We start from the raw sequence: 27,791 nt of genomic DNA on the forward strand, positions 1-27,791 counted from the left end.
TGGTCCTAGGAGTAAGGAATAGCTCTAAAAACTCAATATGGCCACTGTTTGTCTGTCTCCAGAGGTCCTTCCGGCTACCCTATTCATTTTCTTTCTGTTTGGCAGCAAGCTATGATGTGTAACCTTTATATCTGTGAGCATGGAGTACTTGGGATCATTCCTTTCAAGGTTTGCTCAAGACCATCCTGGCTCCGGTCCCTCTGATAACCAAACTCCAAGAGCTCTTGTAATGCTAGCTAGAACAATCTAATGGCGTGCCATCTCCTGGAAGCCCGTTGATTATACTTAGTTTATACTCTGAAGTATTTGTCCAAATAAAAATTCGTTTTTTCCAGGAGCAGCAGTGTAGATGCCAAGCATGTGTCTAAGTGGTCACTGACAGGACCTCCTTAGTTATTGGTTTTCTTGCCTGGAGAATTAGACAGAACCAAAAAGGTAGCAAGTAACGCGCTCTTGTTTTCCCATTGCAGGTTGACGACCAAATGAAGCTGCTTCAGAACTGCTGGAGCGAGCTCTTGATCCTTGATCACATTTACCGGCAAGTGGTACATGGGAAGGAAGGGTCGCTCTTACTGATAACTGGGCAACAAGTGAGTATCCAGACCCAAACAAAGCAGAACAAAAACAAAAAAACTCGTTATTAAGCACATTCAGAGTAGCAGGAATCTAACTAGGTCAGAAGCACTCTTGGGCTTCAAAGGGAGGGACTAGCTGCAAATAATTGAGAAATGATGACTCTTGGCACGCAGTTCCTACTCTGGTACGATGTTGGGGAGGGAACAGAATCCACAGCTTTCTGCCGCCTGCACAGGGTCAGAGCTACGGCTAAATCAGACTCGGAATTTTGAATGGTGGTTTTATTCCCCCTTCTGTTTCTACATGAACATACCATATCTGTTTGCTAGCTAGCCAGTTTAATTCCTTTATAAACCAGAGCATCCTTGTTTTGTCGGTGACGATGATGGTTATGGTCGCGGTGGTTGTGCTAAAGAGAAAACTCATGCACGCCGGGCGAGTGTTCGCCGTTGTTGAGCTCTCCCCGCAGCCCCCGAATCTTTGCTGTTTTGGAATGGTGTCAGTGGAAGAGTCTTAAGTTAAATGGAGTCAAACAGCTGGCCTAGAGGCACACACATGAGAAGGAACAGGGGTTCTGTTTTTCAAGAAGGAAAAGCTGCTGTAAAGTTAGACTTGTGTCTGGATTGATATTTGGTGAATCTATAAATACTTCCTGTGTGCTGTCCTGTGTGCTGGTCTCTCTTCTGAGACACTGGTGTGTATTGGGAAGTAAAACAGAAAATACTCCCTGTCACTTTGGAACTTAGTGTTGTAGCGTGGGGTTGAGAATAACAACCTAACGCACTAACCTGTGGTATATTGGAGCAAAGAAAGCTGAAGAAATAGGACCCAGCAGGAAAAGGAGTGGACACGTATTCACGGATTTGTGTTTCAGGCGGGGCCTAAGAATTACAGAGGTAGCAGTCTGTCCTTCTTGAGAAGGTAGCATTTGAGCAACACATGGGGAAGCAGAGACTGCTGTGTAGCCATCTAAGGAAAGGGAAGAAAAATGGACTTAATGCTGACATTTTAGGGTGTGGGTAAATTCTCCTGGTTTCATACTCTCCTCCCTGCAAATGCTGGATCGATTGGTGGTATGAACTCATGGTAGACCGTGAGTTCTTCAGTCCATTCGGCCATCGCTATGCAGGGCAGCATCGCATCGTTCGGCCGGGGCGACTCCAGCATGCAGGCACTGTGATCTTTTACGTCCGGCCATAAATGTTTATGTGCTGTGAAAGCACAGGAGTACAGATTTGAAAATGGAAGGCTGTCTTCACACCATTTGCCGTATTATTAATAAATCACATTTCCCAATCAAGTTAAAAGCAAGCACCATTTCAGAGCTCTGGCCGACTGGATCAACTCGACCGTCTCCATCACTATCTGGTCCTTGCTCTCAGCATCTCTGGGGAGAACTTTTGAGATGGGACTGTCTATTTGACTTCCTGGTCCTCTGAACCTAATTTGGTGTTTTCGTCCTGGGACCAAAGTCTTTAGATGGATCCTACCCATTTTTGAGTTGTATCATAGGTTATATCTGTGACTATCCCCACCCTTGCCCAGCTAGAGGCTGTATTAGAAGTAAAAGACACAACTCATGAATGAATTCAATCTCTCTCTTTTTTTTTTTTTTTATTTTAATGAAACGGGTTTGTGCCATTTCATCCCAGTTCTTGAGAAATATCCCTTACTCCTAGGTCACTTTGCCTCGAGTGCCATCTAAAGTAACAGTAATTACTGTTTGAAAGTACACCTGTTGTCTCTCTGACTCTTTTGAGACAGGGTTTCACTGTAACTTTAGAGCCTGTTCTGGAACTAGCACTTGTAGACGAGGCTAGCCTCAAACTCTGCCTTCTAAATGCTGGGATTAAAGGCCTGCACCTACACCACCCACCCAGCGTCTCTCTGATTTGTAATACCAAACAGTCACAGAGTAAACAGTGTTAACCCCTGCTGCCAATTACTGCCACTCTAGACAGTGCGTGCCAATGGAAGGAGGGAACTCCCTGGCCTTTTCCTTATACCTTTCCTGCAGTGCAGTACATTTCCGCCTTCCCCGTGGCAACAGCCTGATGATGGCTCTTGTTACCAAGCATTCTCATTTATGGTAACTATGGGAGAAGGCTTTTACCGTCCATCATAGAGCAAGCAAGAGAAGCATACGCCCAGGCCCCTGCGGTTACAGAGAAGGCAAGAAAAGAGCTCACAGGAAGACTTGTGGAGCTCATGAACTTTACAACAGCATGAGAAAGATCAGGAGGCAGGAGGGGGTGAGACAGCCACTGGAGAAGAAGAGGGAGTATTGGTTCTGAGACCCACTCCCAGAGAGAAAGTGTGTGTGCGCGTGCGCGCGTACATTGAAAGATTATAACTTAGGGCTTCACACATGCTCTGCCATGAAGCACCCCCCAGGTTTGAAAAGAAATCAAGTTGATATGTGTCTGCTTCTAGCATCTACTATAACATATAGTGCATGAGAACTATTATATCTCCAGCCTAAAACCTGAGTAAAATAAGCTAGCCACGCCCCAGACGCTAGCCTCGCTCACACCCTCTTCATCTTTCTGCTTCCTCTTATCAGTGTGGGCTAGCAACAGTGACCTGCCAGTCACTAAGCTCCTTCTTAGGCCACTTTCTAAATCCTAAGTACTTTTTCTTAGAATGATAAATATTCCCCAGATAGCAAAGGCGGGAGAAGAGGGCTAGGGCGACAATGATTAATGTAATGTATCCTGTATGCCAACATTAAGGAGGCCGTCGATGCAATGATGAAAAGAGGAGGGATATATTGAGTCTTAAGGGCCAGCAATATTCTAGGGAAAACAAATATATTAAAGTACACAGTGGGAAAAAAGTGTCCTCCCTCCTCATTTTGTCTACAGCATAGTAAAGGCAGGGACAACTTTAGGGGCAGCATGTGTTTTCCTATGGGGACAGATGGTTTTTTAAAACAGAGTTGACTGTGTAGCCCAGGCTTACCTTAAATTCATGGTCCCCTCTTTCAATCTCTTTGCTGCTCAGATTTCAAGCATGTGCCAACACATCCAGCTAGATTGCATTTTGACTATTAGTACAGACTTCTTAAGTTTGGTTTGGAAATGGTAAGAGTACACATGTAAATATGTGTCTGCATATTTATGTGTATTTCTGTATGTGTACATATGTGTGCATTTGAAGCTCAGTATGTGGGGACAGCCTGTGTACCCTTTTTAGACTTTACTAGGTACACCATCTTGAGAAAGTCACCCTACCTTCCAAGTGTCAGTTTCTTTCCCTCTTCGGCAGGAACCATTGTGGTACCCACATGAGAAAACAGCCATAGAAATGACAGGAAGTAGCTGTGTAGTACTACAATAAAAAAGTAAGTCTCGGAGACAGCGCTGACGTGGAGACATAGTGGCCCATTTTCAAAAATTGTCTAGCGTGTAGATTTTCACACCAAGATGGAAGTCTGGTTCCATTATGCATTGGATCAAGGTCGTGCTGATGTCTTAGGGAAGAAATTAAGCTACACGATACCAATAAAGCATGCAGAACTCTCCTAAGGTTTCATGGTTGGCACTCACCCATAGGTGAGGAAGATGCTTTTTTATTTGGGTATAAGGTATTTCTGGTAGACTAATAAATGGAGCACAAGTCATAGCTGCGAGAGGAGAACTATCAGACACCTCCCTGCAGTGCGGTGCGTAGGGATAAGAAAGGCCCTTCCTCCATCTGCTTGATCACAGCAGCAACTGTTCTTTGGGGGCTTTGCACTGTGCAGTTCTACAGGCAAGCCCCCCCAGCACAGTCAGGTGCACTGTAGGATCTTCAGAAGAGAACGCGTGATCAGGCCATGTGAGCTGAAACAAGCCCTCACCTCCCCAAGCTGCTTTTGGCCACGGGATTTTATGATAGCAACAGAAGCCCTAACTAAGATGAATAAAGTCTTGACACAAAGAGAAACCTAGACAGTAATGTCCTATTGCCCTGAAACACATGTGTGGTGGCCAAACTCTGGCCAGCTGAGGGACGCAGGGCCCAGTGGAGTGCTGTAATGAACCTGTGGAGCCGCTCCAGCAGAGGAGGGAGAAAAGACTACCTACACTGAGGTGTAAAAATGAGGTGCACTCTGGGGGTGCAGCTTGGTGGGCAGGTATCGGCCTAAAAGTATGTGAGGCCCAGAGTTCAATCCCTAGCACCACAAAGAGAAAGAAAAGGAGGGAAAGAGGGGAACATAAGAAAGTCACAAAGCGGCGAAGTATGGTGTCCCAGGGAATTATCTTGAGGCCTGAAGAGAATACAGATAAGATAGCACAGCTTTGACCTCAAGCCTGGGGGACAGCCAGCTGTCTCAGGCACCATTGGCGGAGCTGGGGCCTGCCGTGTCCAAGCTGCTAGTACTAGGAGGTGTTTAAAATTAGCTCTTCTTAAAGACTTTGCTTTTTAAAGTTATGTTTTATATGTCTTCCTTCCTACCTTCCTTTATTCTCTCCTTCCCCGTTCCCTTCCTTCCTGTCTGATTTAAATACAGGGTCTCACTGTAGCTCTGGCATGTCTGGTACTTGTTCTGTAGACCAGGCTCGTCTGGAATTCACAGAGATCCACCTGCCTCTGCCTCATGAGTGCTGGTATAAAGGTGTGCACCACCATATTAGCTACTTGTGTATTTTCATCCAGCATTGATATAAATGCAGATTATATGACTCTGGGACAAAAAGGAAAGCATAATTATCATTAATATTCAGTGCTGTCACACTATTTGGCTAGTACCTTATATTTATGACAGTTCTTTTTTTTATCCAGTATTTTAAAGCTATACACACACACATGCACGTATCCCTGTGTATATATCAAATAACAGAATACTCTGACACGAGGTCAGATTTTAGTATTTGCATATTGTGCCTAATAAACAGCCACTGTAACATCATCCTAAGGGAAAGGTCTACTGGCAGCTTAATACCCTCTGTCATTGTGCACCGTATTAAAATGACAAGAACCTTACAGTATCCGAGTCATCAAAATTTTGGACATTAGAACTAAAAGCAATTTAACTTAAATTATCTCTGCATCTCCGGAATGAGTGGAATTTATCCAGAGGGGACACGGGCTTAGAACATTCTCGGTCTCCCCCTTGAATTTCATGGCATAAAGATTACATGTAAGAGAGCAATCAATTAATTTTACTAAGTACATAAAAGACAAGGCCAGCTGCTCCCGAAATGAGCACCAACCCCGCATCCAACAATGAAAATATAATTATGTTTGCAATAAAAGGTAAGGAAGTTGCAGGCCTGTGATTTATCAGAAATGAATCCTCGTTCCCCTTCAGAGGTGTGCAATTTGATAAATTATCCTTGGAAGAAATGTTGTCAGAGCCCCCATTTAATAAGCATGTTTGCGCTCTCAAATTAGCATGTAAATAAATGTATGGCTATAAAGGTGGAGATGCCAATTGATTTCGCGAGGTATATCTTACTAAAGGAATCTCACTAAACAGAAAATCCTCGGAGCCAACTGAGATCCCTTTAATGTGGTGGGTTATGTTTTTAAATATGAAATTCTCCTATTCAGACTTACATAGACCAGTTTGAAAGTTCACATAGACCTCATTAATGTTTACATTTCATTTTAACACAGCCTTTTGAATCAGGACTTGACCAGTGACTCTTCTTACCAGGTACTTGTGTGTATTAAGAAGCATCCATTCTGTATTCAGTTGACACCTAGCTTCCATACCTCAGCACACCTTCAGTACTGGAAAATTCGTATGGTTCTTACTCAGATGGCATCCGCATAGCCACAGAAGTGATGAACACCTTTACTAGCCCACCTACTGTATTTAATGACGATGACACCAATTGGTGTCTGACTTTCCCAACTGTCTTTATTTAGTCCTTGTCATCTGTCTCTGTCTCCAGTTTCTTCCATCACTGTCATCTCATTGGCCCTCCCTGCCGTCATTTATCCACCTAGCCCATTTGCCCCCATAGAATTTCTTACACACTGAATTCCCCTTATCTGAAAATGTTTGGACTGGAGTGCTTCAGATTTTAAGTGCCAGAGAGTTACATAATGTAGAACAAGGGATAGACCTGGTTCTAAATGTGCAGTTGAGTTGTTTCGTGTGCACCTTATATACGTAGCCCAGAGAGGATTTTGTCTGGTTCTTTTCGGTGAGTAACACAGAATCTGTCACTTGGAGTTGTTCTGCTGGTGATTGGAAAATTTTAGCTCTGAGGGCATTTCATGTGTCAGGGTTTGTTTCTAGGTTTTTTGTTTGTTTGTTGTTCTGTTTTGTTTTTCTGAGCCAGGGTCTCATGTAACCCAGAGTGGTCTTGAGCTACTACGGTTTCTTCTGCCTCAGCCTTCAGACGAGTCTCTCTCTCTTTTTTTTTTTTTTTTTTTTTTTTTTTTTTTTTTTTTTTTTTTTTTTTTTTTTTTTTTTTTGATTTTTCGAGACAGGGTTTCTCCATAGCTTTTTGGTTCCTGTCCTGAACCTGAAACTAGCTCTTCTAGACCAGGCTGGCCTCGAACTCACAGAGATCCGCCTGCCTCTGCCCCCCTAGTGCTGGGATTAAAGGCATGCACCACCACCACCCGGCTCAGATGAGTCTGGAGGTTTAAGGGTGTGAGCCACCAGACTTGAATACTCGCTAGGGCTTTTGTATTTAGGATGGTCAGCCTGTGTTATACCAGCAGCAAATCCTGGCGTTTACCTCTGTTTGACTGTTGGTTGAAACTGCTGTCTCATCATGCAGGCCTGGTTGGCCTAGAACTCACTGTAGAGTTCAGGCTGGCCCCAAATGTTGTAGTCGTCTTCCTGTCTCTGCCTCCCTCATTATAGCAGGTTAGTTTTTGTCAGTGTGCCCCAAACTAGACCCATCTCTCCGACTGGCCTATGGCCGAGTCTCTGGAATATTTTCTTGATGAACGACTGCCGTGGAAAAGCCCAACTCCCTGTGGGCAGTGCCACCCCCGAGCAGGTGGTCCTGGGTTGTAGAGGCAGGCTGAGTGAGTCAGTTGCAGTGTCCTCTCCCAAGGTCTCTCTCTGCTTCCGCTCATGCCTTGGCCCCCCTCCTTGATGGAACCCTGTCCTAGGATATGAGTGTTGGGGTTACCAGTGTATGTGCTAACACATCTGCCCCTTAATGTAGAAAATTCCCCCTTAAAATGCTGGCTGGATGTCACTCTCAAGCCTGAAGTGCCCCTGTTTTGGTTCCCCCTGCTCATTTCCTGCCCCAGGGTTCAAGCTGCCTGCAGACTGACCCTTCCAGGCATTCTTGAAAACCACCTGAAGGAGCTCATAGAGTGTTCGACATTTCAATTGCATGGGTAGATGCCAGCCCAGGGTCTGTGCAGAGCAATTGGATGGCACAGGGCTTGAAGCCCCTTGGACTGCACATCAGTGGTGGCGTTTTCATGCGCAGTTGACTCTCCTGTAAGCTGATTGACACCTTGGGGGGGGGGGGTTCGTCTTTCCACTGACTCATAATTTTCCTACTCTTGAAAAGGATTTCTTTACACCTCGTATTCTCTAGCTAAAGCTGAAAATTCAACTCATCATATTTACACAATAAAAAAAAAATCCATTCTGTCTTGTTTTTAATTGCAAATTCTCCCCAAGGGACTAGTTCTCCTGCGTTGGAGGCAGCCCCGTGCCTTCTCCGGCGAAGCAAGTGCAGTCAATTATGGTAATGAAATGTCAATAAATATAAAAATTTAATACAGACTGCTCTGGGTGAGTGGCAGATGAGGACTTGCCTCCCAGACAAATTTGCTGCTCCTGCAAAAATTAAATGCACCTAAAAGGGTGTCTGTTGCTTAAGAGCTCTCCAGAAAAGCAAGGCTGGGAGTGCCAGCTACCGAGTGGGTCTCCCCAAACTGCGAATTCCGGAGCAGAGACAGGATCTCCGAGGATAGCCATCCTCACCTTTGTTAGTATAAACTGAGCTGCTTATATCCCCATAGATAGTAAAGAGGGGAGCCTCTCAGCACGCCTCACAAAATGAAAATGGAAATAAGACTTTTGGGATTTGTTTTCCAGATCAAGAAACTATTCTGCATAAAAATTAGGACATGCGTCAAGGGGAGTGAGTGGTGGTGATCAGTTTGATAGAATCTAACGTAAGCATCGCAAACTAACAGCTTTTGTGTCGGCTTCTAAGGAGGGCGGTAAAAAGCAAATGAATAGGTTCAAAGTCCAGCGTGGAGACGCTGCACCGGGAAGGCTGAAGGAGGAGGATGATGAGTTCGAGGCCAGCTTGGCTACATCGTGAGGCTCTTTTTCTAAAAGGGTCCTTTAGTCACCGCAAGTCAGTACCTTAATCACCTGCCAGCAATCAGCTGAGCACCACGATCCTCTAAGATCCTTCCCAGTGCCAGTTAAGCTGGACCTCCACCATTGTTTTCCCCATGTATTGGTTAATGTTACCGCATACATGTAGAATAATTATGTGGCTCATTTTGTGGGTAGCGTATTTGTCTTTTGAGTTCATACTTAAGAACTGAAAACAATTACCCTACATGGAAATATTTTCACTGCAGAGAAGCAGGTACAGGTGCTTGTAAAATGTAGGCAATGAAAACTAGTCCCTATGGAAGTCATCGACTTTGGATTTTTATCAGAATAATTGTGACACATTTTACAGGAGGTCTCTCCAGCTGCTTTCAGGAACAGAACTTTCCCTAGTTGTACTGGTTCGTTGCTGTCAGCTTGCGTCTCCTGTAAGAAATGGAGCCTCAGTTGAGGAACTGTCTCCAGGGCCTTGGCCTGTGGCCTCTTGTCACACACAGCTCTGTACTGCAACCCGATTCTTACCCCCGGTTCCGAGTAATCTCCGCGGAGCTCTGCGTTGCGAGTCCTGCTGGTTGTCAGAGCTGTGATTCTGTGTTACAGGTTGACTTCTCCAGCATCGCCTCCCAAGCCGGAGCCACACTCACCAACCTCATGAGTCACGCACAAGAGCTCGTCCTGAGACTGCGCGCCCTCCAGTTTGACCATCGAGAGTTTGTGTGTCTCAAGTTCCTTGTACTCTTCAGCTTAGGTGAGCAAAGATTTTTTTCCCCCTCCTGGTCCATTCAACCACACATTATTTTCAAATGCCCAGCGCTGGGTGTCTTGATGTTACAGATACACTGTACTTCCTTCTGGGTAATGAAATCTTTAGACTTGACCATGCCTTCACATGTGTTCTTACACGAGTCTTAGCCCTTCAGCAGATGGGTTGGGGTATCGAACAGGAGTTGTTCAGTTGCAGTTTCCCCCTGCTGGGCAGGCGAGCAATGGACAGTGGAGACAGGAAAAAGTCACTTTCCCAAGTTGGACCCATCTTTCTGCCATTCATATTCGAATATTTTACCTTTTTTGTCGTTTGTTCTGCCTTCCAACTCCTCTGCTGCGTTTTAGCCTTGGAGCGTGGGGGTAGTAATCAAATGCCTACTTTTTACATTTCTCTCAGGATTCGCTGGAGAACGTTTCTAGCAGAATGCCCCATTCTCTGCACATATAAAGGATAGTGGCTGTCAGAGGGAAAGATGCTTCCTTCGCAAGGGTTTGGAGTAGAAAGATAGCTAAGCAAGATAGATTAGCTAAATCAAGGTTCTCAGCGAGCCAGTTGAGAAAAATCACCCCTGCTTGGAATAAAAAAAGGATTAAGGAGATGGATTTTTATTGACTTCAAAGGAACAGATTTTTCTGCCTGTCCCTTACTTGATTTCTGTATTTTTTGTTGGCTTAACAAAGCCAACTTAAATAAACTTTTTTTGCCAAGTCCATTCATTCCTCATTGGCCGAAGGCCGAGGGAGGCAACTTCCCTTGGACGAAAATAATGACAGAAATCAGATTTACCAACATATGTGTTTTCTTTAGTCTTCAGTTGTAAGATAGTTGTGAATTCATATCCAAAGAAATATAACAATAACACAAACTGCAAAGTGAAACAGATGTTCGCCATTGGGCCGCTTGATTTCAGTTTCTCCCGACAGCCCCACGCGGCTGTTGCCGATAAAGGGGGAGCGCGAAGTCACCAAACTCGTGCAGTCAACGTGGAAAAGAAAAAGAGCTTTTTTTTTTTGTAGCTTGGGAAGTGTGATGAATACAGCAAAAAGAAACGTCAGTGTAAATGTAAAAACACAACATTGTGCCTTAGATGGAGTGTTCAAAGCTTCCAGTGGTGGGAGCAGGGCCCTACGTGTTTCTCTATTAACACAGCAAACAGGAACGTTCTGATTGAGGAAGTCTCTGTGTCTTATGTGAGAACAGTGTGTGGGCCACCCAGCAGAAGATAACACAGGCCTGCTGCTGTGACCCCAGAAATCACTCTGGCTTATGGCAGCCTCTCGGTGCTTTCAGCTGGTGGGAAGTTGGGCATGCGTATGTGAGTGATTTGCGACTTCTTCCTGGCAGAATACTAAGCTCTCGACCCAGTGGCGTTTGAGTGAGTGGTGTGAGGCTCCGTGTGAAGCTGTGGCGCACGCCTTTAGTCCCAGCACTTTGGGAGGCGGAGGCAGGAGGATCTCTGTGAGGTTGAGGCCAGCCTGGTCTATACAGTGAGTTACAGAGCAGCCAGGGGCTAGATAGAGAAATGTGGCTCAAATAAGCAAAAACAAAACAAAGAACATGAATTATCTTTAGTTTTCCTGGTGTAAAAAAACTTTCTTACATTTATTCATTTTCTTACATGTTTAAGTGTTCTGACTGCATGTATGTGTTTGCACAGGTGCATGCCTGGTACTCGGGGGGATCATTAGATGTTCTCTTCTGATATGGGGGCTGGGAATTGAACCCCGGTCCTCTGGAAGAGCAACAAGTTCTCTTAGCCACTGGGCCACCTCTCCAGCCCCGGAGTTCATCACTGTCATCTTACCTTCACTGTTCTCTAAATTACTATAGTCTCTGCCAGTCGTGAGGAGGCAGGTGGACCTTAATCACCTTCAACCTTTGACCCTAACAAATGCTCTTCTGAACAACGGTATTTATCAGAGCCTCCACCACACACTTCCTTGTTCAGTGGCTGCTCGGGAAGCACACGGTACCGAGAAAGAGCCGGCCTAAGTTAGCTGCTGAAAACTTGTCTGCCTACTGCTTGAGAAAGAAAGGGAAACAAGGGCTTTTGATCACAGGTATAATAAGTGTAGGTCAGGAGTTCATTTGTAAAGGAGCAGTAAAAACGTAATTAGCAGTAGAATTCAGGTGTTTTCCAATTTACAAGTGGAAAACTTTCTTCATTAATTTTCCCCATGGAAACAATAGATAATTACTTTTTTCAACTCTATTGAGTTTGTAGCTAATGAACTTTAGATCCCAAGTACCTGTTTCATCTGTACCCGAGAAGGAAGTTGTACGAGGGGGGCCACTTTGAAACCCCCGTCCGTTTCCTAGGCCAGGTGCTTGTTTCACAAACCCTCAGCAAACCTTGAGCCTTCTGCACCTGAACCAAATAACCCTGGGATCCCAGCTCCGCCCAGCATTGCCCCTGGTCATCCCGACAAACCCAAGGCTGAGGTAGAGTAGCTGAATGCCTGAGGCTGTGTTGAGAGGTAGTTGCTTGCGTCCTCTTTCTCGTGTGAGAGATGGCGTTGTCCTTCCCCGATAGAGTCCAGGAAAGAAGATGGGATATGATCTCAAGTTGGTACAGCATCTTGAGCCACAAGAGCAGCCAGTGATGAAGTTCAAAGGCAAGAGGCGTTGAAGGAACGGAGAGAGGGTGAAGCAGGAGACAGGCTGGGAAGGTAGGCAATCGCCTGGCCCTCAAAGGACCGGGCCGGCCTTGGTCTGTCCGCTAATTCCAAGGTTGCCTTGGACACAGAGTGGAATAGAAGGAGGTGCCGTGAGTCACCGTTTTAGTCACCAGGGAAGCACAGCAAGGGGCTGTGGTGTGAAAGCCGGCTAGTGTTGATGTGACTTTGTGGTGACAGCATGGATTTTCCTATTTCATGGGGGTCTGAAGGAGAGTGGAGACACAAGCCAAGGAGAGCTGCCAGGCTGTGGCAGACGGAGTTGGGAAGCAGTGACCCAGGAGGATATGTAGGAACAGTAATGGACAAGTTCAGTCAAAGCAGCTTCCAGATAGCCGCTCGCCTCCTACTGGTCACCTACTAAAGGACTAAGAACAGTCCACTTGACCAAAAGTTAGACATAGTTGGTCTAACTGGTCAAGAATAACAAGTCTCTCTATCTCTTTTGTGTGTGACCTAAAGAGCGATCATGACTAGTTGTTCTGTGCTCCTTAAGTTCTGCCAAATTGGGGTTGCGTGCACAAGTCCCTGTGGTTGGATCCCCAGCTCCTCATAAGCTAGTTATGGCAAAACCACACCTGTGATCCAAGCAGTGGGAAAGCAGGCTCAGCTGTTCAAGGTCATTCTCAACTACACATCAGAGTCAGCTTTGGGATACATGAGACCTACTCTCAAAATACATACCTGCTAAATTACCAAATTAATTACATTTTGTTGCCTAATAATTTATTTTGTGCCCATTGATAAAAAGATGTCGGGAGTCATCTATTTGTTTTAGGGTTTATTTAACAGACTTATAGTATAACCCCCCACTTCTTTCTTGCAAGGAGTTAGAGTGGCTGATTAAACTTACTGTCAGCTGCCAATGCAGAAGCCAGTGTCACAGAGGATGAAGTATAGAGGTAACTTCCTCTCTACTGTTATGGACATAGTTCACATAAGTAAGGTTGCCACAGCCTGGAATCTGAAAATGAGGACAGAACTGGAGAGTGCTTGGTTGCCTTTTACGAATCCTGAATAATGTCATCCATGTTAGGAGGGATATTAATGTGGCTTAAGCACTCAGTGCAGCAAGTCACTGAAAAGTTCCAGCTAAGATGCTGCTTCGGCTTGGAGAGTTTCTTAGCCTGGAGGCTGGGTGGTGTGATGCAGCAAGCCTTTGTTGTATCCCGGATGAAAAAAGAAAGACCTGGACACTTATTGTATTTTATATCCCGAAATGAGCACCTCTGGTTTCCTGTACACGGCCCTCTTCTCCGATCAGATGCTAGTTCTGGAAGGCCTTGTGACATTTATTTACCTCCTCTTGTTTCTCTTCAGGGGGAAATAACCAGATCTAAGCAGTGGCTAGCCGCTGCCTCAATTAAGTATAGAGTAGCCCACAGAAGGGATGGGCCTGCTTTTCAGTTGCTTCTGTGCAGTAGAATCTGGCTCTGTGTAAGTGGAGTCTCCATTGATGTTTGTTCTTAACGTTTTCTTTACATACAGAATTCAAGCCCATCACCAAGTGTCCAGTAGCGTGCTATAAAATGTTTACTGATAAAATACATGAAATATAGATGCAGTTTCTTTTCAACTCAAAGCCTTTGCCAAAGTAATTGTAATGTTAATAGTTTAGCCAGAAGGTTGCATATCACAGAAACCTTGGAATTTCAACTCTGTTCTATCAGTTTCCATTCTCCAAGTTTGAGATGTTATTGATCAGCTCTTTGCACAGTTAAATTGCAGAAAGGAATATTAACGACTAAAATCTGGTACTATGTGGACATCTGTTTCAAGTAGCGACTTAATCAGGCCAGGATAGGAAACAGTAAAGAAGGAATCTCTTGCAGTTCCTCCCTGGTGCCGGTGGAGTCTTCCGTCCAGGAAAACAGATGAGAACATCCTGTCTTTATTCATCCATTCTAGCTCTTCATCCCAAATTTCCAACGTTGACTATGGTACCCGATTACACATCACACACAACCCAAGAGTCATCCCTACAGAGGCAACAACCCTAGGCAAGATGGGTTTGGTTGTCTCAGGGAATGATGCAGATGGACATGTAGAAAGGCTACAGTCCCTAACTGCCTTCACCTGTCTGCGCCCAGAGTCCTCCCTGTGGAGCATGGATGGAAGTACGGAGGACCCAAGGCCAGTGTATGCTAGAGAGTGGTTTGCTCCAGCCCAGGTCTCTTCTGATGCTTCTGAACCCACCCCTTTATCTCGAAGGAGTACTCGCCAGATCCAGTCTCTATAGGCTCAGAGAATAAATTCGGTAGGACTTGATCAAAACGAACCTTGAGATGATGAAGGAGCTAAGGAAAAAACAAACCCCGAGGCATTGTGAGGAGACCAGAGCATTTTTTTTTTTTTACCTTGTCTGCTGTGGCTCCTGTAAACGGACCCTGTCTAGAGCAGACAAAGGGGGCTGTATGGTGAACTTGGCCTCTTATCTACCCAGTCAGCGTGCTGTAAAGTCGTGTAGAGTGGGTATTTTGCTTCTTGTACACTACCTGACAGATAGGCGATTTTAATAAATATTTATTGCCTTCCCTCCCAATCTCTACATTTGAAAAACTGTTTTAGGAAATGAGATAATAGTTAAAAATTATAATTTAAAAAGCAGAAGCACAGGATTTGGAGAAAGATAGCATAGAAGGTCAAGCCCATGGAGAAAAACTAGAGGATTTGGCATGATTTATTGTAGAAAAATAAGGCCATGTGTTTACATTACGAATATAGTTATAATGAAAATGATAGAGACTATAGAGAGTCCCTTTTCCTTTACGGCATTGTCAGCATTACAACACTAGGAAAATGAAATACCACATTGAGCCATCACACAAAGTTCTTTAACACTCACCTTCAGTGGTGTTAATAGTAAATATCTTCACACGAGTCCATAATTTAATGTCTTTTGTTTTGTTTTTGTTGTTGTTACTGGGGTTTTTTTCTTCATTCTTTTCCCCCAGCCCCAGACAGGATTTCTGTGTAACCCTGACTGTCCTGGAACTCACTCCATAGATCAGGCTGGCCTCAAACTCAGGAATCTCCCTGCCTCTGCTGCTGGAGAACTGAGATCAAAGATTTTTGGTCTTTTAAGATAGGGTGTTACTGTGTAACTCTGGCTGTCCTGCAGCCCCTTCTGTTCACCGGGCTGCCCTCAAACTTAGACCTCTACCTCCCAAGTACTGAAATTAAAAACGCGTCCATATAATTTAATGTCTCTTTATATGATAAAGGGATCTAAGTGAACGCCCCACTCCAGTTTTCTATATAAAGAAAGAAAGTAGATGATACACTCTGTTTTAGTTGGGTCAGGTCTGGGACCAGTAGCCGGCAGTGTCAATGAATGCTTGTTCTCGGCTCTGTGCACTTGGCCTCTTCCGAGATACTGAATCCCATCATCACTGCCTCCATGTAATGATGAGATTTAGATGGGCAAAATAAGAATAGGGCATTTTAAAAAAAAGGAATAGAACAGTTAATCGAAAAATGTTGTCTAGATGAGAAACTTTTCTTGGAGACCAGCCGGAACCTACTTGGAAAAATTTGCAAACTCTATCACAGATGTAATGTTCAGGTGGGTGAAATCCCTTGGGGATAAGCATTAGACTGAACCTGTGAATTCTGTCTTCAAGAGAGGCTTCTGACTATCCTAAAGATATCCTAAAAGTAACTCTGATCATGCAGCATGCTGCCAACATTGTATTAGTAAATACAATCACACATGTTTACTGTCTGAACAGTGCGTATGACTTAGCCTTTGGGTAATGGCCAGGAGTCTGCAGTTTCTGATGTGTGGTATTTGGTTTTCCCTGTTTGAGTTTCAGCCTCTGATGCTTCCACTTTGATAAAGACCTTGTGCTTGGCTCATTTTACCTTTGTCTCTATGTACCATGACCCAGTGAAGGGCACCACGAGAGCTTTTTACACACAGTGAATCACAGCAACAGGGGGTCGGCAGGCCTTTGAGCCCAAGCCAGTCAGAGTCAAAGAATCCCATACAGCCTTCCTAGACAGGAGTGTGCGCTGCTGCTGAGGTTGCATATTTTACTTGGAGAGGAAGACTTTATAAATGGGCAGTTTAACTATTCCTCTTCCCTCTCCTCAGACACAGCAGGGACTTACTGAAGAGTAAACCTTTGATCATTAGATGCAGTTTACAAGGGTTCCTTCCTGTCATTTCTTGGGCCATCAGGCAGACCTTCTTGCTGGCCTGTGGTACCTTTGGCAAGTCCTGTTGCCAGGACTCCCTTTTAGTGCCAGTAGGAAACTATGAAATGACTTACATGGCTGGCAGCAGCTCTTGTCGCTGCCCACAATGCCTTCATCCTGTCTGCTCAGTGGCTGGCTCCTCCTAGGATAGGGGTTGTCTTGAGCAGTGGAAGGTCCACACTGGTGGCTTCCACTGCAATGTCACATGTTCAGATGTCAGCAAGGCACTGGAGTGTAAATCTGGAGGTTCCTTCTCCTCCTGAGGAACCACTGCCAGTTCCTGAATAACCGCTCAGAGGCTTAATATTAATTATAAATGTTTGGTCGATGGCTCAGGCTTATTACTAGATACTCTTAGATTTAAATTGATCCATTTCTATTAATCTGTGTCGCCACATGGCTGTGGCATTAGGTCACACCTTGCTTCTCCAGCAGCTGCTGGAGTCTCTCTAACTGCACCTTCTTTCTCCCTGTATCTTTCTGAATTTACAGCCTAGCTATGGTCTGCTCTGCCATAGGCCAAAGCAGCTTCTTTACTAACCAATGGTAATAAAACATACTCATAGCATACAGAGGGCCATCCCACATCATGGCCCTGGTGCCCAGCCCCTCTGGGTTGTCTGGTTGGAAGAAGTAGTGGTGCTCTGGCCTGGGCTGTGCTCATACCTGATCTTCCTGAGTTGCCAGTTCCAGGAGGGACACATGGGGGCCAGAGTGGTGGGTGTCTTGGTGCCTCAGTGCCTCCCGCAGCATCAGGATCAGCCTCCAAGCATCTTAAGTATGCTGTTGGGGAAGGAAATACCCATGGGTTCCTTCTCTTATGAACCTTATAAACCCACATTGTGTTAGGTTTGGGAGGAGCTGTTTATTTATTGTCTGTCATCAGGCAAAGTGTCCCCATCATATCTAAGGAAAGCAGCAAAAGCAAAGGAAAGAACAAATTTCCCCCTTTGCTCTTTTACAGCACTAAATCCAGTCAGTCAAAGAGATTGCCAAATCCAGCCGAGGAATTTGACCCCATTGATTAAGTTGTGTTTCTGTCCTAATGCAAAAGGAATGATTCCTTTTCTTTATTAATCCAAGGAGGGGGACACCAAGGGGACCATATGCTGGAAGGCAGATCCAGAAAAGACAGGAATACTCCTGTTCTCATTCTTTGCTGAGGATTTGCTCTAGAAGCATCAGTTAGAATGTTCAGGGGGTGGCTGGATGATCAGGTTGGCTGGATGGCTCAGCAGGTAAAGGCATCTGCCACCAAATCTGATGGCCAAGTGCAGTTCCCCAGGACCCACTTGGTGAAATAAGAGAAAGGAATCACACGCACGCACACACACACACACGTTTTCAAAGGGATTGAAAACTAGTAAAATCTACTTAGGTGCTGTAGTTTATGACTGCATATTAAGATAAGCTCCGTGTTTCCTGAAAGCTTCCCATTCTGTAGCAGGTTGCCACCCTTTTGCAGGCTGGCATGCGGTTTGCTGTGTGAAGCTCTCCCTCTAAATCCTATTAACACAGTCCAAAACACACCTGCCGTTGATGACTGGCCCCCGGCATCCAGCGATGCTGTGTACTCATCTCCCGTCTTGCCCCTCATGCACTGGTTGAATTGTTCCTCGGGAAGTCAGATCAGCAAAGGAAGCATCCCTGGGTTCACTGTACAATTAACATGCGGGCTCAGTTTTTACCTTATTTTGATCTATGATCTTCTCATTTAGCCAAGCACTCACTAGACACTTGTCAACTGGCCGTGCACGTCTTCATACTATGGCCCTGCCGAGGTGTCTGCAGCAAATAAGCGCTTCCTAAAATTTATGTAATCATTTGAAATTCAGAACGGATTGATTAGCATTCAGGAGATGCCGTGGTTCAATATTTATGCCATAGAGAGTTGGCGGAGGCAAATAACTGTGCATGAAGCTGATGCTTTCCTTAATTAAATGCAGTATAATCGGTGTTGTGTGTGGGTTGGTTTGTTTGTTTTTTCCCTCTCGGTGAGCAAAGCAGTTTAGCCATGACCAGATATAATTCATTTTGGAGTTCTAAGTGTGGACTTAATCAATACGTATTTACCACCGCTGAAGCGGTGATTATCATTTGTTATCTGCTGGCACCGGAATATAATTGCCCAAACAGCATTCATTTCAGCATATTTCTGAGTAGATTATGCTTTCAAATCTTTAGTAAATTTTAGTTATTAATGCATTACTGTCGTTTTGCTAACTACCGCTATTTAGTGAGTTGAGTTTTCAGAGACTTGGCATGGTAGCTTGAGCCTAACCGGAAAGGCAAATAAAGGGAGAAAGCCCTTTGCTCCCAACATCTCTTCCTGCTTCGTCATGCCGGCTGCTCTGCTCACACCTCAGAGGAAATGTAGCCCATAGTCCCGCCCAGCAGTGGTGAGCTGGCATATCAGGGTCATCCCAGATCAGCACACCAGTGAGCCCCAGACCTGAGCACATTGGGTCTAGCACGGGACAGATTGGTGGCTCACCTCTGAGCCATTTATCAAAGCTTCTTCTTGGTTTACTGATCAGATCCTATGAGTCCAAACTTGTGTTCTGACAGTGTTTGGCTAAGAGGTTAAATTCCAAACAGAGCCCATATGACCCAGGAGGCGATAATGAATAGGAAAGAAGAGATTTCATCACTTTGAAACACTACTGAACACCTGCTACCGCAAGACTGTTGTGTTAGGCCGTGAAGGACGTGGCAGCAGATGGCTTTTCTAAGGAAAGCCTCACATGTTCTAGACATGATCCTTCAGATCTTGGGGCCATCCTTCCAAATACGGCATGGTTAACCAAGCAAATAGTGCAAAGTCCACTGTTCACTCATCTGCCTTTGTCCCCTTTCTGGTAGCTTTTCCCACTGAACAAGGCATGGCCCTCCTTACCATATACTATGTCTGTGATGAGCCTCTTGTCAGCTCTCACTGAGGAAACTGAGAACTCGCCAATCCCTGAGCCACACAGATTTTGAACATCTTCTGTCTCGGGTTTGGAAAGGTGGAATTCTAGAACATAAGCTCAGAAACTCTATCACAACAAACGTGATGCAGTCACATCAGAACAAGGACACTGAGACTGACAGGTAACGTGACCCGAGCCCGCCTCTGTAGAGTCAGGATCGGAAGAATCTCCTCAGGAAAGGCCCACAGAATGGACTTCCGCAGCCAGGGGAATGCTGCTCTTGTGTAGAACCTAGATTACGTTTTCTTTATCTGTTGGGGGCTGGGCATGTGGCACAGTTCGCTAACTATCTAAAAATGTCATCATTGACAGAACGCGTGTCCCAGCACTAAACATGCCACAACACTGTTGTTTGTTACATTAGGACTCAGTTGTGGGTTCTGTACAGTCTGGGCGCTTGATATTTAGAAGACATTAGTTCTCCTGTGTTCAATCTCACTTGGATTTTCCCAGCTTTGCAGAGGCTATGAGGAACTGTGTGCCTTCTATACATACAGGCTAGTGTGACTTGAGTTCCAGTCTGGGCAGTTCTGCCTGATTAATCAAGAGTGAATGACTGCATTTCAGTTGTGTGTCATTTGCCCTGTGTTGATTATTTTTAAAAACAATTTATTTAATTTTATGTGCATTGGTGTCAGGGCGTCACTCAGAACCCCTGGAACAGAGTTACAGACAGTTGTGAACTGCCATGTGGGTGCCGGGAATTGAACCCGAGTCCTCTGGAGGAGCAGCCAGTGCTCTTAGCCACTGAGCCATCTGTCTAACCCTTGTCCTGTACTGTTTATAGTAGAAGCATTGATAGCTCGTTGGCAACAATCCTTTTCCAATATTTATCCTAAGAGAAGTAATTCTTATACTAGCATTACTAATAATTATATATTTTATTTATTCCTTCCATCTTTCCCTCTGTGCTTTGTATACACATAGGTTCTTTTTATTTTAATTTAATCCTTTTGGAAGTGTCTCTTTTTCAAGGCAAAGTCTTATGTATCCCAGAATGTCCCCAAAGTCCTGATTTCTTGCCTTTGCCAGAGAAATTTGAGCAACATACGTAACCGCTTTTGGAGGTACATTTCTGGCTTTGGCATGACTCAATTATAGGTCAAGGACCTATAATTTTCAGGGAACTGACTAGAAACCTTCTTGCCCATTTGCCACCAAATTTCTGAGTGGTCCTCACAGCTGAGAGCCTAGATTACACTAGGCCAACAGTCTGTCTCTTGAGTCACAACCTAGCAGGCTTGTTTCTATTTTTTTAATTTGTAATGAAGTCTATTTATCAATCTTACTATTTTATATTTTTTTAAGCATGCAATTAGATACATAGACATTGTTGTAGGGTCTATATCACTACTGTCCTCTCCTTCCAAAATTGAAACTTTGGCCCATAAATCCCATCTCCCCTTCTCTCCAGCCCCTGGAGCCACTTCTCTTTGCTGTGTAGTAGCTCATCTGAAATAATCCTTTCTTTCCAATATGCGTCCTAAGAGAAACAATGCTTAGACTAGTATTACTAAGAACTGTATATTTTAAGTATGTATTCTTTTCATCTTTACTTAGAAAGTGTTCTCCACATTTAACATTGGGCTTTTCCTATCACATAGCATTTGTTTTATAGACTGTGCATAGCGACTGTGCCAAAGACCACACATTGACTGGGTCACTCACACCAGGCCTACTTCCTCACTCTGTCCCACATCTGGGAAAGTCATGCGATTAGGCCCCGAAAGAATAGTGCCTACAGGAGGCAGTAAGAAATGAAAACATTCTTAACTAGTTCTTACCAGAGGTGGGATAGCCTTGTGGTAAGATCGCAAGCTTGAATTTGGACTCTTTATCTGCTGTGTTTTGGGGAATCTGTCTCAATGTCCATACAATCCAGATATACATAAAGCATCATGAATATTAAATACTAGTTATGAAAAATTTAGCAAAATGTCTGGAAATTGTGTCAATAAATAGTTCTAAAAACATCTGTATTCCCACTAGTGAAAGCTGTTTATTAGGAAACGTCTCGTTTTAGAGGTAGTCTTTGTGGTACAGATATATAGACAAAGGGCTTTCTCCTGCCAACATAACTGTTTGGTGTTTGTTATTTTACGGTCAAATATATGAACTTCAAAATCCAAGATCTTGGTCCTACCACCTAGAAGCAGAGCGGCCGTGATACAGGGAGGTGGGGCTATTTATCCTCACCTGTGATGCTGTGATGTCAGCATCCTGAGTGACAGTTTCCTGAGCTATCAACCTTCAGACCGTGGCACCTCTGCTGTAGGCTGTGTGGATGTAAGAATCATCCTTCATTCATTTCTTCCTCTGACTTTGTGTTGCTTCTTTGAGAGGGCTCCATTGATCATTTTCTGTTGTAATTGTTTTTGTGTGCCCTGCAGCTCTGGAGAACTCTCTCAGTTCTCATTCTGGGTTTCAAGCACCTAGCATCGTTCTTGGAGCATCTTTCCTGGAATGCCATTCATAGGAGAAAGCAAAGCTCGCTTGGTTGGCGTGTTTATTGATGACTGCCCATCTCACTGTTGTGTGTGAGCAGCCTGGCTTGCCTGCATTATTTGTGAGCAACACAGCGATCTAAGACACAGTTCCTATGATATCCTTAGGCAGAGAGGTCCAACAATTTGTAAGAATCACCCTGGTGGTAAGGTATAGAACTGAGCTGGGCACATTTGAGCTACCAAGGGCCAGGGTTTCTGCACTCCTTTTCGGGCTAATTGATTAATGGAAGCTGCAAGGCAATCTCCACGTTTGTCCATTAAGACCGTGGTAACTCATTCTCAGTAGACCAGTCAGGAGGTTGGACGAAGTCAAATCCTTCTCGACTTTCCTTGAAAGTAGAAGCCAAGTATGGGCCCAACAACTTACCTTTTTCTATGTCCCACTATAGCCTGGCAGCTTTCCGGGTTTGCTCTGTTTTCCCAGTGGGAAATGGAGTCACTAGTTTGATCACTGGGAAACCAGAAGCACTTTAGAAATCACAGGCGCTGAATGTTTTATGCTGGCCAGCTGCCTCAATAAAGATTTTTTTTTTCAGTATGAAGAAATGTCTAGGAATGAGACTCCCATCCTGATGGCTCTGTGTGGTGACCAGAAGGATCAGTGGTCACAGGTTCGAAGCCCGAATTCACAACAGATTCTGGCTTTCCTAATGAATGAGGGTCAAGACATGCATTGCTCATGATCAGAAAACCTGAAGAACCAGAAAATAAAAGAAAGCCAGGAAAGAGTTTTAGTAATTAGCAATTTCTCCTAAAATTAAGAGAAGATAGCCTGTTGTTGTTGGCCCCAGGAATGCCGAGAGAAATGCAATAGCCACATGTGCTGGCAAGTGGCCAGGGCAGTCTATCAGCAGAGCGGGAGGCCCGGGATACTGTAACTGTATCAGTTCTAATTATAACTTCAAGGAAATTCCTCTCTCCATGAGGTGGCTGCAGCTTATTCTTGTCTTAGAAAAGAATACAGCTTTTAGCATTTAAACATCTTATTGCCCTCATTTGAGCTCTGGGTTCTATTTTCCAGATTCCTGTTTTGAGTTGAGAATCTTTGGAATTCTTGGGAGACCTGGGTCACCTGTTGCCACCACTCACATTGTTCCATTAAATGGCAGACTCCACGAGTTAGTGATTTGCTCCCCCATTCAAGGACATTTTTACAAATTTAAGAAATCATTCCTCTCCATATCTTACTTATATCGTTTCTAGAAATTTCTGGCTCATTCTCCTATACAATTTGGCTGTACTAAATGACATTCTGATGCAGAGTAAATAAGAGTTCCTACTACTCCGTATCATAGTCAACACCATCGTTTTTTATAGTTCATTAGAGTGGGTTACCATTCTTAGATTGTACTTGTGATTATCAGTGGCGCTGAACATCCTTCTACCCATTTCTTTAAACTGTCAGCTCATGTCTTTAGCTCACTGGGAAACCGCTCTCCTTACTCAGTCCCAGGGCCGTCCTCCTTCTATGGGTAGATGGATTGGTGATTCTTTTTCTTTCACAGAACTGGGTATACTCATCAATGTTTTACTCTGTGATGTTGGTGTTTGTGTTTCCTTTAGGAAATCCTTTTCGATTTTTAAAATGTGTGTGTGTGTGAGAGTGTATACTTATTTATTACAATAAATTAGATTATTTCCATATCTTCTAATTAGTTAATAGCCACATAGCTAAGCATTGCCTTATAATTTGAAATGGATTTTCTATAGCTTACTTCTGTGGAGTGATGAACACCATAGTACAGAACTTAAGATAACTATCTTGATATTTAGACCTTCAAAATGCTTAGACTTTATTGTTTTTGTGTAGAATGCATGAGTTTTTATTTTTCTTAGAAAGTAGTTAATTATCCCAATACTAGTTATGAATAAATTGCTTTCTCATTTTTAATGGTCTGTCTTCCATATATTCAAAGTGTGTGTGTGCACATGCACACACATACATATGGATCTCTGTGAATTTTTTATCTTATGTCATTGACCATTTTGGTTATTTCAAAGCAAATATGTGTTTTAATCCTTCCTATGGAAATCTTTACAATCTCTTCTTTCCTTTTGTTTTTATGAGACAGGGTCTCTCTACATAGCCTTGGCCATTCTGGAGTTTAGTATGTAGACCAGACTAGACTGACCTCAAACTCACCGAGATCCATCTGCCTCTCCCTCCTTTATTCTGGGTATGCACCCCCATGCCCGGCTCCTCTAGTGAATCCTGATAAATGGTTAGTTGGTCTCATTTTTAAAAGTCTTATTTGTTTATAGACTTTTGCTGTTCCATATAAATGGTAGGCTTGGGTTATTACTAAGGTAAGATTTTGGTTGGAACTGAGCCATGTTTAGAAATTGATTGGGGGAAAGTTTTTTACTTCCCAGAACTGAGTCCTTCTCATTCCTGAACATGGTTTTATCTTCTTCAGGTGGTGGGAGTATGCTGATAGCCCCAGGGAAGCTATTCACAGATACACTTGGCTTGTGATTCATGCTTGTCTAGCCTCTTTACAGAGTTTATTACAGTGCAATCTTTTCCTTTGTCATCTTTTCATTGGTTAATACCCACATGCTGAGTATTTTTAGGCGGGTAAGTGTCTCATAAACCACCAGGTTCCCTTATTAGTGAAATTACTTTTCCGGAGTTTTCTCCTGACTTGGTCTTTCCCCATATGGCTTATATTACTTTGTTGACTAGATGATGTTAACTTGGAGCTGTGATAACAACCACGTCTCTTATAAGATAGTTATAAAGTTCCAGAAATTCACTATGAAAAGTTTTGCTTATATAGGAAGAAAGAAGGAAAGACATTGTTGACCATGAAGATACGCAGGTATATTTTTCTTTCTTTGCCTTCTATTTCAGTAGATTCCCCCTCTTTATTAGTTTGTTCTCATTTTAGCTTCTTGAGTTGAACATTCTCTGCATCTGTTTCTAGCAATACGTTAATGTTTTTCTGGAAAGAATCAGGGCTAGAAAGTTGCCTCTTGGCACAGCCATAGCAACCATGGATTTCAGGAAGTCTAGAAGGACATGCTTGTCACCCTGGGAACTCTAGGGGGCGCCACTCACGTAAGAGTCTATGTCAGAGCCTCGTGTGGTACATAACCTGAGAGTAACCCTCTTTCGTGGTTCTATAGTCACCTCTAAATATTTTATATTTCTTTTGTCTTCTATTGTGGTTTTAAAAATCAATGGTTTCTCTAGAAATGGGCTTTCAAATTCCAAAACAAATGTGAGTTTGGCTGTGTAAACTATGAGCTACATGTCACAGAGACTTCCTTTGTAATGTGATATTTAGTCAATTTTTGGAAGTTTGGCTTATGTAATACAATATATTTGTCAAGTGTCAAGTTCTAGTCACCTTCATCATTCTGATCATTGGGGGTGGGGGGTGCGGGTACCTGCAGAGGACACGGGCATAGTATCCCCTACAGCTAGATTGTGGAGGTCACACGGGCATAGTATCCCCTACAGCTGGACTTACAGGCAGTTAAAGCCGCCTGATGTCGGTGCTGGGAACCGACCTCACATCCTTATAAGATGGCTGAGCCATCTCTTCAGCCCTACTTATTATTTCTTAGAGATTTTGTACACAAATACGTTTTTTATCATGTCCCCTACTCTGTCACCTCCGATTCTTGCAACTCTACCTCGCCATGTTCTCCATTCCCAATTCTTCTGTTTTCCCCCTCACCCTCTCCATAACTCTCCTTTGTCTGCCTGAAGAAAGGCATGTCTTTTAAAAATTCTCATTGCCCTTTCTGCGCTGGTTTCGTTTCAACTGCTTAGCTGATGTAGTGGGATTTCTTGTGCTTCTGTGGTGGGTGGCTTCCCTGGAAGCCCCGTGTGGTTGTACTCTGTTCCGTTAGTCTCTTTTCAAGTTTTCATTTTGAAATCATTACAGATTTGATCGAAGTCCGGGAGAAAACACTCACCCAGGAGGTCCTACCTACTTTCTTCCATTTTCCCTAGCCAAATGCCTCATTTTGTGATATAAGTCAGAAAGGTAGTGTTGGTTCGGTCCAGTGAGTGTATGCAGTTACTGTGTTTGTGTGTGTCAGCAGTTTTGCACACACTTGTTTCTGTGTGCACCCTGTCGTTCCTACAGAGAAAGTTTGGCCTGTGCTTGGCAAGCCGTCTTCCTATTTGACCTGTGAAGTGGACTCTAGTCTGCCTTTCCAGTCACTGTCCTCTCATCTCAGGGCTCCGCCCCTAGCAAGCCTGCTGATTTGAGGAGTTTCTGTCAAGTCTTTAACCCTTGGAGTCGCTTTTTGTTCTGCCTTCTGGAAATATCTTGCCTTTCATACCCCCCACGTGATACACCTGTTGCCACAACTAGAACGATGGTCTGGAGAGACTCTCAGATCGTTGTACAAGGCCTTATCCAATCTTCATTGGAAGCCCAGATTCCTGGGGCTTTGCCTGGACCTACTCAATGGAAATGTCAATGGTTAGAGTTTCAGAATCTGAATATTTTTGGGTGGATCTGAATTTTTATAACCTACCAAGAACTCTCCATCATTCAGCGTCTGAACAGCTATTCCTAAATTTTGTGACTCCTCACTTGAGGATGAAAGGTTAGTTAATAATGCTTAGAATTAAACCAGAATGTTTGGGATAATAATGCCCATATTTTCAGTCTCCTTTCTCCTGTGTGAGAACTATATTACACTACACAAATGTGTAACGTGCTGTCCTCTGACACATAAGCCAAGAGTCTAGAGAATGGGGACCTGAGGCCTTCTGAACAGTGGGCACCTGTCGATAAGTCCTAATGTGTAGCTTTCTAAGCCCTTGGCTAGCCCAGATAGCAAAGGGGACTGGAAGAAGAACTGCAGTCACAGATGCCAAACAAATGTCTTCTCTGCTTTGAAACATCTAGGCACTGTCAAAAGAGACACATTTATAGAGTAATTACACTAAATAGACCATACTAAATAGATTATTCATTGTTACCAGACCTTAATTTGCAAACACAGCTTTATTCTTCAAAATGTTCGCTTATAAAAATTTATTGGTGACTGACTCACCGGGTGGTGGCGGCACATGCCTTTAATCTTAGGCTGAGGCAGGTGGATTTCTGGGAGTTCAAGGCCAGCCTGGTCTACAAGAGCTAGTTTCAGGACAGGCTCCAAAGCTACAGAGAAACCCTGTCTTGAAAAACCAAAAAAAAAAAAAAAAAAATTTATTGGTGACTGAGATGGCTCAGCTGGTTAAAGGTGCTTGCTGCCAAGTCTGATGACATGGATTCAAACCCTGTAACACACACATGATGGAGAGAATCAACTCATAAATTTTCCTATGACCTCCACATAACATGCACATACACATCATACACACTCGCGCACGCACGCAGCACGAGACTGTGCTTTCATTTCCCGGCCACCCTGGACCCAATTAATCACACTATTTTGGCCAATGACTTGGGCATATTGCCAGCTAGCTCTTACCTCTTAAATTAACCCATTTCTATTAATCTATGTATCACCACGAGTTTGTGGCTTACCAGTAATGTTTTGGCACCTTTCTCCTTCAGCATCTCCATGGCATCTCTTCGACTGCCTTCTCTTTCTCCGTTCAGATTTCCCAACTGGCTTTACTCTGCTAAGCCATTGGTCTGTAACTGGCTTTATTTATCAACCAATAAATGCAACATATATACAGAAGGACATCCCACATCTCATGTGTGTGCATACAAAGTAAATAAAATGTAAAAAAGTTAAAATGATTACTAGATATGAAAAATCACTACACACAAGATACCAGATTACTAACATTTATTACAGGTCAGCCAGAAGATTCTTGCAGTCCTACACACACACGGGGGGGGGGGGGGGGGG

At 43.9% G+C, this 27,791-nt stretch overlaps 1 protein-coding gene across 3 annotated transcripts in view; it reads left to right on the top strand.

Moving 5' to 3' along the window:
- The window catches only part of Nr5a2 (nuclear receptor subfamily 5 group A member 2), a 126,057-nt gene that overhangs the window by 74,635 nt on the left and 23,631 nt on the right, over positions 1-27,791 (top strand). For all 3 annotated transcript variants that reach the window (XM_050147683.1, XM_050147682.1, XM_050147684.1), the window contains 2 exons: positions 471-590; positions 9,440-9,587. In XM_050147683.1, coding sequence (XP_050003640.1) covers positions 471-590; positions 9,440-9,587 — 268 coding nt within the window. The remainder of the gene's footprint in view (positions 1-470; positions 591-9,439; positions 9,588-27,791) is intronic.

The sequence above is a fragment of the Alexandromys fortis genome, unplaced genomic scaffold, assembly GCF_014885135.2.
Source record: "Alexandromys fortis isolate MF-2015 unplaced genomic scaffold, M_Fortis_MF-2015_v1.1 scaffold_58, whole genome shotgun sequence".
NCBI classification, from domain to species: Eukaryota; Metazoa; Chordata; class Mammalia; order Rodentia; family Cricetidae; genus Alexandromys; species Alexandromys fortis.